Source organism: Apium graveolens, chromosome 1, assembly GCF_009905375.1.
Source record: "Apium graveolens cultivar Ventura chromosome 1, ASM990537v1, whole genome shotgun sequence".
NCBI classification, from domain to species: Eukaryota; Viridiplantae; Streptophyta; class Magnoliopsida; order Apiales; family Apiaceae; genus Apium; species Apium graveolens.
In genome coordinates, this window is record NC_133647.1 from 154199568 (window position 1) to 154211616 (window position 12049).

At 36.2% G+C, this 12049-nt stretch overlaps 1 protein-coding gene across 2 annotated transcripts; it reads right to left on the bottom strand.

The window, feature by feature from the left end:
• Positions 1-514: 514 nt before the first annotated feature.
• Positions 515-11832, bottom strand: LOC141668404 (polyadenylate-binding protein RBP47B'). Of its 2 annotated transcripts, none has more exons than XM_074475294.1 (8): positions 11486-11832; positions 10313-10796; positions 9245-9333; positions 9043-9173; positions 4470-4566; positions 3634-3792; positions 1395-1486; positions 515-847 (listed from the first exon to the last, which is right to left on the bottom strand). In XM_074475294.1, exons 1-8 carry the CDS (start codon positions 11702-11704, stop codon positions 757-759), a joined length of 1362 nt encoding a protein of 453 aa, XP_074331395.1. In that variant the 5' UTR covers positions 11705-11832; the 3' UTR covers positions 515-756. The 2 variants fall into 2 exon arrangements, with proteins under 2 accessions (XP_074331395.1, XP_074331389.1); XM_074475288.1 differs by having other exon boundaries at positions 9245-9336.
• Positions 11833-12049: the final 217 nt, after the last annotated feature.

The window sequence follows — 12049 nt, forward strand, 5'->3', positions numbered from 1 at the left end:
TTACGTTTGATATCTGGTGAAGATTGTAAGTTTAAATTTTTTATGATACTCCTGTCGAAAATAAAATAAAACTGTATGATCCTTGGTGAAGATTAATATTTAAAAAATAAATATATCTTTACATTAGTTGCATTATTTTTCTAAAGTCATTAAAATGTTCGACTATGGAAGTACTTGCTGCTGTAAGCGAAAACACGTTGGAGCTTTAATGATCTTTTGTAAGGAAATAAGATGAAGCTGGATTACGACTTGCTTACCTTTTTTTCACGAGATTTTGGCTACAATAGGCGTAACTTCTCTTTGATATCTCCTGCAAATCCCATTCAGCCATTCACTTCACTTCTCATGTAAGCATTATTATCCTAGGATCACTGCTCAGTGGTTTCCCGCTCTCACTCTTCATGTCGATTTTGTTTCTTGATCTGAGAATACTAAGTTTGTTTCACTTTCTGTTGCCATTCTAGGGTATGAAAAAATTTCACTTAGCAAACATTAATAAATAATAAAACCACACTCGACCAAAATGGTGGTTAGATTAATTCACAATTTTTCGGGAAGCTTAATGTGAATAGCCCAGACTCAATTAATACAGCAGTGACTTTCAAGATATATATATCTAACACAAGAGAAAGCTAAAACTGCACATAAATGTACTTTCATTGGTACACAAAAGTGCAGGCATGATCCAGCTCTTCATATTCACGGTACAAGATTCTTTTTCTTAAATAATTCCGAATTCCGAGTTAAGTTTGTCGTCTATGCTTGTTTTGAGAAGGTTGAAGTCCTCTGCCATAAGGGGTGACCTAAAATGGCTCTTCCATGAACAGCAAGGTAAGCCGCATTTAACCTGAAAAGATAGAAGATACACCATCTTGTGAATACAAATGCAGTCCATTAGAGCAAGTCCAAAGGTGTCCTAGTAGTTGCCTTATAAATATTATTATAAAATATAGTGTCCTAGTAGTTTAGGACATAATTTGTGTACATGAACTCTAACAATTTGCCTTATAATTGTGCCTTATTATTAAAATGATACTAATATATTTGAATTATAATTGGAGGGAAAGGAAAAGATGAGAGAAGAGAGGTGTAAAAAGGAGGGAAATCAATTTTTAATCGATAGAAGTGAAATAAGACATGCATAATGGTGCCCCAAAAATAGGGCTTGAAAAGGTTGTCCTAGTGATATAAGGCATTATTAGGACTTTGTTGGATCTACTTCTTTGATCAAGTGCCCTAAATTTTAACTTAGGACAACATATAAGGCACTTGTTGGACTTGCTGAAATATCAACTGAAATATCAACTGATTTGGTCATAATTAAAAGACATTTAAAATTAGAAAAAAATAAATAATTAAAAGACATTTAAAGACACAGATGCTGAGAATAATACTTGTCAACATCAGGAGGGGCCAAGGGATCATCTAGTTCCTCTCTTTGTTCTACAGGTAGAACAGCACCAGCAATATCCGGAGTCACTTCTGCCTGCAAACATATTATGAAGATATTATCAGTTTTATGACAAATGAATCTCCTAGGAAAGCCTATATATCATGTCACAGAAACTCTGCAGTTGCACAATATAACGCCACTCCCACAGACTTGAAAGTTGATGAATGTGAAGCTAATACTGGCTCCTTTAAACTATACGTATATTGTAACCACTGCTGAATTTCTACAATTGCATCAACAAGCAACAACCATTTTACTAGATCATATCACATGATTAAATGTACATCACACTAAACAAGCCTGAGATGTAAGAGAACCACCCAAAAGAGAAGTTAATAAGAATGAAAATATTAAAGACATCAATTATATATTTACATTATCATGCAACAAATCGACTTCAATAACATTGGTCTAGACTTTAAAAAATTAGCCACCTCCCCAGCCGCTTTTACTTCAAAACTAACATTTCCCATGCTTCATCTAGAAGCACAAGAAGCAAAAATGTGAAAGAACTCGTCCAACAGAGGACCCAAGGGTACGATTTATCCCTGAACCAACTAAATAAACCTCCTCCCATAGATTTCCGAATTTCTATGTAAGAGAAAGAGCAAAAAAATGCCTCAAACTTTATATATATATATATATATATATATATGATGTATGGTTACAAAACCTCAACCGAACCTAAGCATCCTTTTCATATCGCCTGCAACACATATCTCATGAATGAAATAAGAGAACAGCTAAAAAGCCATAATTTGGTGCACACACTCTAAGGCTTGCATTAGCACTCTGAGGACTACAAGCCTACAAATAAGACTCTTAATTCTAAAAGTCCAAATAATGATAATAACATAGTTCACAATCCAAATGATAATAATAGCAAGGTTAATAGTACAAGAAAACAGAACTGCATATACAATTGGATGCAAATATCATTTTCTGCAAACTGATGATTTTAAAAATATCAAATAATATAAAAAAAATTGCAAGTGGCTCATCCTGCTGATAAATTTCATGACAGAAATACATGAGACACCTGTGCAATCTTTATGCTTGAAAGGTTGCACATTTACTAACCACTTCATGTAATATACTACCTCCAAATTGTTAGATTTTTATAAATAAATGATAACTAATAAAAAGTATTCTAAAAGAGTAAACTAAAAACAAAACTAAATTTTATTATCAGATGCCATACTCATATTAAAATACATTATAATTCACCTTTTTATATAGGTGTACATTTAACCAATACACCTAATAAATAGGTAACCCTAACCTTATCTATAATTCAAAAACTACATTATCTAATAAATATTTAAACTCTATTTCTAACAACCTAATCAAAATCAATCCAAAAAACAATTCAAATAATTTTGAATTATTATTTCCAACACTCCCTCTTAATTCAAAATTTTTAAAATTACTTGACCAGTGATGTACTTCCCATCACCTCTACCACTGTTGCAGAGCACTTCTCTCCACAGTTTCATTTGGGAGCCCTTCTCTCCACAGTTTCATTTGGGAGCCCTTCTCTCCACAGTTTCATTCGGGAGCCCTTCTCTCCACAGTTTCTTTATGGTGCACATAATCACCAATAACTCAAAAAAAATATTTTTTTTTTGAAGCCCTGAGACACATATCTCATTCTTCATGAATCTCTAGCAATACTACCATCTGTTTTCTTCCATTTCTTCATTTATTCGCAGCAATTTTTTGACGCCCAGTTACTCAATCGAACATAGCTCGGATACCATGTTGGAGTTTTATAAAATAAATGATAACTGATAAAAGATATTCTCAAAGAGTAAACTAAAAACAAAACTAAATTTTATTATCAGATGCCATACTCATATTAAAATACATTATAATTCACCTCTTTATATAGGTGTACATTTAACCAATACACCTAATAAATAGGTAACCCTAACCTTATCTATAATTCAAAAACTACATTATCTAATAAATATTTAAACTCTATTTCTAACAACCTAATCAAAATCAATCCAAAAAACAATTCAAATAATTTTGAATTATTATTTCCAACACAAATGACTATCATGCAAATCTATTGTCAAAATCAGGAACTAATCCCAAAACTACTTGGAGATCAACTAGTGGGACATTCATTTTCTCCAAAATAGAGGCATACTCAATGGACATGAGAAACGTCTTACCTGCTGAGGGTACTGCGAGTAACCAGGATATGCACCATATGCGTAAGTTGATTGATCTTGAGTTGCTCCATATGCATAGGATTCGTAACCTTGACCATAACCATAATAAGCTCCCCATTGATTTGGATCTGCCTGCACGCCCCACGCTCCAGGTTGATCCTATCACATAGTTACATATCAAGTCAGAGCTTTGATATTTAACACATACAACTGAGAATAAATGCTTCACAAAAAGAGTATCATTTCGCTTAAAATCTAGTACCATGCAGTATAGATTTGTTTTTTAGAATTTAGAATGGAAGGCTGAAGTTAATGGTAACAGATCGTATAATTTTATTTGTATTGTGAGCATCATGAAGCCGGACCAATGTAGTCACTTGTAATATCTTTATAAGTATTACAAAATCTCAGGCCATGTTTACGTTTGACTACAAGTCATCTTCCTGTATTCCTATCAAGATCATAAGTAAGCATTGAAGATCAATAAACTGTAGGAGCTTTGGTTATACAAAGACTACCTTTCGCAGGATATAAATGTTTCACAAATATGATCACAAAAACACAATCTACTTCCACTAAAGGACTATAAGAGTCCAGTGCCAGCAAAAGTATATGCAATATAACATGTCCCCGGACATATACGAGTCATTGATCAAAATTCAAAATCATTGCAAAAGTTGCCTTATTTATTAAGAAAAAGATGATTGTTAAATATGCTCTAACAAATTAACACAAAAGTCAGAAGGCAACATAATCTAAGCCTTGATGCTTATATGGTTTCGGTCTTACAATTTTCAAGTCTAACAGTAGAGAAAAAACAGTAATTAAAGATTCACCTGTTTAGAGGAAGGGCTTCTGCCCCAAGAAATTCGGACTACTTGTTGACCGATCACAGTGCCCTGCATCCTCTGGATTGCTTCTTCAGCAGATGCTCTGTACAATACACATCAAGCCACATGATATGTCAAAAACTTTGTTCATCACAAGAAATTCATGAAAAAAGCTGTTCGTGATTGGTAGCTGCAAGAAGTACAGGTAACACCTTAACAACACTAAGTGGGCGAACTATACAAAATCAAATACCAAAGAAAAGTATCTTAAATTTAACTCCAAAATCATAAACTACCAGTATAAACATATGCAACACTATTAAATATCTGTACTGTATATACTATATCATATATTTAGTAAGTTTAATATGTGCGAGAGGAATCTTAACCAACATACTACCAAATGTCTAAGGTTCGATATGGGCCACTTATTTTTATAATTATGGCTTATAATATATGTGCATTTACATGTGTTATTCCAGTCCCCCACTTTTTTAACCATCACTCCCTTATGACCCATTTTTCACCTCCTCCAGTGCCAACCATGACTTCTCCCTCATGGCCACCGCTTCCATCACGAATACTAGCATGTCAGGAACTGACATTAAAGCTAACTAGTAGTAGACTAGAGGAGCAGCAGTAGTAGTAAAGGGCATTAGAGTCATTTACTATTCTGGAGTTAGTTACATAGTTCAGGTTTATAGATATATGGAAAATGGCATTTGCCACCTCTCCCTCTCCCTCTCCCTCTCCCTCTCCCTCTCCCTCTCCCTCTCCCTCTCCCTCTCTCTCTCTCTCGCTCTCCCTCTCCCTCTCCCTCTCCCTCTCCCGCTCCCTCCTCTCTCTCTCGCTCTCTCTTGCTCTCCCTCTCCCTCTCCCTCTCGCTCTCTCTCTCTCTCTCTCCGCGCTCTCCCTCTCCCTCTCCCTCTCCCTCTCTCTCTCTCTCTCAACTGAATTCTCTCTCTAAAATCTATCTTCTTCTACAAGTTTCTCTCTCATTTCTCTCTGAACTCTCTCTGATCTCTCTGAACTCCGTCACATCCCTCTATTTCTGCTCTACTTTAGCTTAATCTAGCTACTTTCTTACTCTATAAAACAGAAAATACCAAAAATAGTCAAAAACTAGGTCAGAAACATACAAGTTCCTGACAAATTGGTATCAGAGCCATAAAAAACGATCAGCTACTGCTTCACCAGTCCTGTGCTATCAAAAACGAGTCCAATCATGTCTCAAGTGTTGCAATCCATTCAGTTTACACAGAGTTATGTTCATCACAGTTCAGGTACTCTGTTTCTCAACTGTTCTTCAGAGATCGGTAGTGATTGAGGTTGTATCTGCTGGTTTGTCTTCAGTATAGACTCGTTTTTAGTAATAGATAGTGTATGAGTGTTGAAAAAGCTAGAAAACAAAAAATAGTTAAATAGTGTTGTTTTGTAGATTCACTGAGTCCACTCAGTACCGGAGTTTGCTATTTTCAGTTGTTTTGTGTCAAAATTGTGGTGGATCTGTGTTTGTATTGTTGAAGGAAGCTTGTTCTGTGTAGTAGCTGTGTTTGTGTTGGTTAATTGTAGTGGTGTAGGAACTGTATCAGTTGTGTAGTAAGGATTTGAAGCAAGGCGCACATCAGGTGTTCGATACAACGTCTCAGAGATTCTTTGTTAAAGTTTGTTAGCTGTTTCATCTCGTCTTCAGTTCAGTTAGCTGTTGTGTTTGTTATACTGAGAAAAATACAAATGAATTAGTAGATCTACTCGGTTTTACTATTGCTAGTAGTGTATTTTCTGTTCCGGAAGTAGTAGAGAGTAGAGACTGTGGTGTGATCATTTTTAGTAGACTTGTTGTGTCGGATTGTGTTGACATTGGTATTGGTTGTACTTCATTGTCTGAAGTGAAGTGTGTTGCTGATTGGAAGAATTGATTGTAGTGTTGTGTTGAATTGAGGTGAAATTTCGGTAGATCTGTGCTGGTGTTGCTGGAGTGGGGCTGTTGTGTGCAGTTGCATTAATTGTAAGTCCTTGTAAGGAATATCAATGGAGAATAAAGGTACTAGAGAGTTCACTAAGAGTGTGCAGGAGTTCCACAAGCAGTTTCAGTATTATATGGACAGATCTAATAGAAGATTGCAAGATCTAGAAGATTTGATTGAGGTAGTTGCTATGAACATGGAGATTTTAAAGAAGTTAAAGAATCATAGAAAAACAACTGTTGGCACAAATAGTAAGGAAACTTATACAGTGAAGCCTGTATATGATATGGAACCAGGAAAGAGCCACCAGTGTTGGCTAGATCAACCTTACACACAGTCCAAAGCATGTGCAGATCCTAATGAAATGGTGAAGAGGAGGAACCAGCCAAGGAGCTCTGCTGGTAGTTCAGTTAGCACCAGAACTCGAGATTCTCTCAAGTTTGGGAAAGTAACAGACCTACAAGGTACCAGCCAGGCATATGAAGCAAGAGAAGTTAATAAACTTTCTCAAAAACATGAAGACATGCTTAACGGTGGGTTTTGCCCTTATTATAATAACAAAGAAGGGCCTTCACATCAGTGTAAACAGCAAGGTCAGATTGTGATGACTCAAAAGACAGAGATGTCTTCTCTTGAAGAGTCCTATACAGATGAAAAGTCAGAAGACTCAGAATTCACTTCTATAATCTCAGAAAATCAGATTGTGCATTCAGTGCCTCATTTGGAGTTAAGTCCTCCTAAGTTTCAAGGAAAAGGAGTATTTGATTCTCTACAGGAATGTGAGAACCATTGGCAGGATGACCCTGTCTATGATGATGCACCTGTCTACGATGATGATTCAGAGAAAGGCCAGGAATGTTGGCTTGAGAATGAATTTATCTCAACAGCCCTAGGAGGAAACAACTTTTACTCATCTGACCTCCTACAATCTGAGTTTTGTACAAGTAAAAGAGGTGAGGAGAAACAAAGTGATGTGGAAGGAGAATCTTCAATTATCCTCAACGCCATGAGGGAATTGAGTGAGGATGTTCCTTGCAGAGATGGTCCAACAACTCCAACTTATGTTGATTCGGAAAAGAATTCGAGTTATCTTGATAAGCAAAATCTTGAAGGCAATTCCACTGGTGCCAAGTTGTTTGACAAAAATACTAAAAGAAAAACAATCTTAGTTGCTGAAAATGAGATTACAGATGAGCTATATACCTCTATTAATCTGATGGAGGTGAGTGAAGTGGAGAGTGCCCCTGAAGAAGTATTCTCAATTATTTCTTCCAGCATAAGAAAGAGTGCTACTAATTCTCATGGCTTGCGTAAGAAGACTAGCAATTTCAGTAAGACAAATTGGCTTGTCTTTGACCCTGGTGGTCAGATGCATAAACCACCACTTCAATTCAAGGGGTTCTGCACCACTACAATTACTAAGCTACCTAATAAAGGAGTTCAATGGCTGTCTCAATTACGTAAACTCCACTCCAATTATGGAACGCAACCCATGCAGTTTGAATGGCATGGTAAGAATTTAAAGCTCACATCCGATTCAATCTTGGATCTTGTGGGAAGCTGTCACCATTTCACTAATGTTATACCAAGGTGGATAGAACACATCTGTGGTAGTTATAAGGTGGACGAGAAGCAAGATGCCATTAAAGAAGTATTTCCAATTATCACTACCAACAGGGGAAAGAGTGTTGGGGCTTTTGAAAAGTTTCTAACAGCTAAAAACTCTAGAAATTTCAAGACAAATGTGCATGTCTTTGATTCAGGTGGTCTTATGCTAAATGATCATTCAAAAAGAGTTACAAAACTGTTCAAGGTATCACCAAATCATGCGATTGACCAAGTTGTCATGAATGAACAATATATTGATTGTATGAGGGCTGGGGAGATGGCAAGAGCTTATGGGTGCACTGTGCCGAGACAAGCCAGTCCAAGTAAGGACAAGAGAATTGAAGTCCAGGTAGGCTGGAGAAGAAAGTATGCAATAACCATTTTTGATCGAGGTGGAAGGAAGTTGTCTGGTGAAGATCAACCATGAGGACATGGTCATTTTTTAAAGGAGGGAGATATGTCAGGAACTGACATTAAAGCTAACTAGTAGTAGACTAGAGGAGCAGCAGGAGTAAAGGGCATTAGAGTCATTTACTATTCTGGAGTTAGTTACATAGTTCAGGGTCTATAAATACCTGTATTGTTTGTATTTTCATATCATGATTGGAATATATGGAAAATGGCATTTGCCACCAAATCTCTCTCTCTCTCTCTTACTTTCTCTCTCTAGCTGAATTCTCTCTCTAAAATCTATCTTCTTCTACAAGTTTCTCTCTCATTTCTCTCTAAACTCTCTCTGATCTCTCTGAACTCTGTCACATCCCTCTATTTCTGCTCTACTTCAGCTTAATCTAGCTACTTTCTTACTCTATAAAACAGAAAATACCAAAAATAGTCAAAAACTAGGTCAGAAACATACAAGTTCCTGACATAGCACAAGTACTACATTTCATTCAAAAGAAACTGGAGACAATAGAAAGATAAAATATAACCTAACTGGCATGCATTAAATTTATATCTAGTTGCAAAGTAAAGAAAATATCAGTTTCACAAGCCAAACACACCTGGACACGAACTGCACGAACCCACATCCTTTAGTTGCGGGGATCCTAACATAGCTGATTTCACCAAGTTGCCGAAAGATTTGCTTCAATTCATCTTCCGTGACATTTGGGTCCAAGTTACCGATAAATATCTGCAATGTAATGATAGTGAGGAAAATCGTAAGCTATAGATTCTGTTTCTAGTGTCAATTTATCAACTCACTGTAGTGTTGTTAATATCATTATCTGCTGGGACTGCCTGTGGTACTGCCTGCGGTACTGCTGCAGGGTAAATTGCAGCTGGATACACGGCTGCTGTAAGATAACATCATTATTAGCATCGATTTTCGACAGAACAAAGTGAAAACTCAAGAAAAGCAGCATAGGAAAATTATAAATAGCTGAGATCATTTTCCTCGAACTTTCTTGGCAGGTAATTATTCAGGTTTTCGAACATGTCTTATTGCTTTTCAGAAAAGCCTTATACAGCATAGGCAAAGTTTAGCAAAGTCATAGGGGATTTATCAGTAAATACACTGTTGTAGTTCCCATTATACAAGTGATACTTAAATATTAATCATTATTTTTGTTCTTTAACTGGATATCAATTATTACTCCTGTAGTCCTGTAATTGAGGATCTGATACATGTTTTGCCTCTGATAACCTAGTTTTAGCCTAGTTTGTTTTGTCACCTTATTGTTAATGGAGGTTATTTGCATTAACACGGAGCTAAGTTACAATGCATAGTTTCAGGAAAATTGAAGTGCTTGTCTTTGTTTAAATATTACTCCATATAACTAGGAGTTATATAGTTAACTTTACTAAAATTTAAATTTTATAATAGAGTAAATGGCTATGCAATCAAACTTATGGTGACCATTGGGACCCTAGGAACCAAGTTACCTTTTTGTAGTAACTACAAGTACTTTGTATACAACTTACTTTGCCTAGTTCTAAAATCATCAAAACAATTAACATGATCCATATAAGCGCATTTAGGTTACATCACAACAAAGGAGGCATTAAATTCTATTACTTATTATCATAGGGAATTTTGTTCTTGCAGGCTGCAGCAAATAATAGAATCCGAATACCGATACCTTCACAGCCAAGATAAGTATAAGTCTACAAGGTTGTAACTTCTAATCTAATTTACGAAATATACATAGATTACAATGCGACGGGGGTGCTGTGGATGCAGTCAGCAGCTTAAAATAAAAGGGTATAAATTATAATGCTTACTAATTTTATAACCAGGTCAAGAAAATTCAAAGAAGAGAGATCACGTACCTTTAACGCCTGCATATGGCTGTTGGAATCCAGGAGTCTTTTTTGGTGTCGCTGCACTAATACGCATAGGCCTAGTTGAACAATAGACACCGTTCATCTCAGTCATGGAACGATTTCTTTCATTCTCATCAGCAAATTTAACGAAGCCGTATCCTTTAGAGCGTCCAGTTGCTGGATCAGTTACAACCTTGGCTCCTCTAACAGAAGGATATTGAGCTGCAAAAGTATCTTGCAACAATACATCCGTCACCTCAGGTGCTAAATCTCCTACAAAAATAGAATGCTCGGGTCCTGTTTCAGGTCGCTTCTCTCCAATACCAAAGGAAGCCCAATTCAACCTAAACGTTAATTCAGTTCCAGGGATTTGAGCTGCATTGTACGTCTGTAGAATTCTCTCGGCTATCGCATGTGAAGGAAACTCAACAAAGCCATATCCTTCAGGCTGACCAGTTAGCTTGTTGCGAATCACCTTTATCGAAAGCACCTAGGTATAATACAAGTAGATCTTCCTCCGTTGGTTATTACAATATAATGTGTCTCTATATATTTAATAATCACTACTTAAATAACTAATTACTTGTAAAATGAACAAACAAACAACAAAATGGCGACTAGCCAAAAATAGGGAAATGGCCGCATATGACATACTTGTAAGCTAAAATGGCACAACTGAAAATGAGGCCCTAAATAGCACACTAAAATGCTGTATTGGTTAGCATTTTATTACTTACATAAAATGCTAGGCTGTAAAGCGTTTTTCCACATAAACTTTATACTGTTTTGCGTCTGTCACATCTTTGAGCTGCACATGGAGCAGAGGCGCGAAATTGCGTGCTTTCAATTGACCGACAACGCAATAGTATGTTTTGTTTTTAATTAAAAAAATGGAGCATTAAATGAGAATAAAACTACACAGACTTAACGTTTTACAAAACACATCTTAATTATGCGTTTTGTTGCGGCACTGGAGGCCATATATTCAAAATGTGCCAGAAAGACCAACACCTAAAATATAAAAACACGCTCACTTAATAATACTTAGTTATTTTTACTTACACAAGGGTATTTTGGTCAATTAATTAAAAATGTGATAAGTGGGACAAATTCTATTCCCGAAGAGAAAAAGAGACTAGTATTGTGGGACGGAGAGTAAACGAGTGAAAGGGGAGATACCTGGGCAGCAGGAGAGAACCAAGTGTTGAGATAAGATTCATCAGCCCAATAAGGCAAATCACCAATCCAAAGAGTACGAACTTCTTCGTGAGTAGTGGGCTGATGATAAGGGAGTGAAGAGTATGTAGTTACTGATGGTGCTGGTGTCGCCGTTATTGTTGCCTGTGCGCTCATCATCCATGGTTGCTGTTGGTGTTGGTGTTGATGTTGAGCCTCCATTCTCAATCAATCAATCTTTAACTAATAAGTAATAAAATTAATCCCCTGGCCACTTCTATTTCTCCCCCTACGTTATATTTCTTCCCCAAATTTGATTATTAGGGCAGGGCACAAGTTGAGGGTAGAATAACCGTATCGGTTTTTATTGCCCGCGTTTTAATTTTTAATTTACGAGGTTTGTGCCTTGTGGATTTTTTAAAATACCCGGTCTATTTTAGATTTTTAATATTTGTGTATTTCTTATATACTAACTTAAATCCCGTCCGATAAATGTGTTCTGTTAATATTTAAAAACTGTATTTATTTCTTCATATTCTAATTTTTAAAATATTTTTGTAAATATTT

Coding starts and splice junctions, on each gene's coding strand:
- LOC141668404 (XM_074475288.1), bottom strand. CDS start 11,704: ATGGAGGCTCAACATCAACACCAACACCAACAGCAACCATGGATGATG. Junction 9,174..9,244: donor ATGATATTAACAACACTACA/GTGAGTTGATAA, acceptor ATTACATTGCAG/ATATTTATCGGTAACTTGGA. Junction 3,793..4,469: donor GAAGCCCTTCCTCTAAACAG/GTGAATCTTTAA, acceptor ACTATGTGATAG/GATCAACCTGGAGCGTGGGG.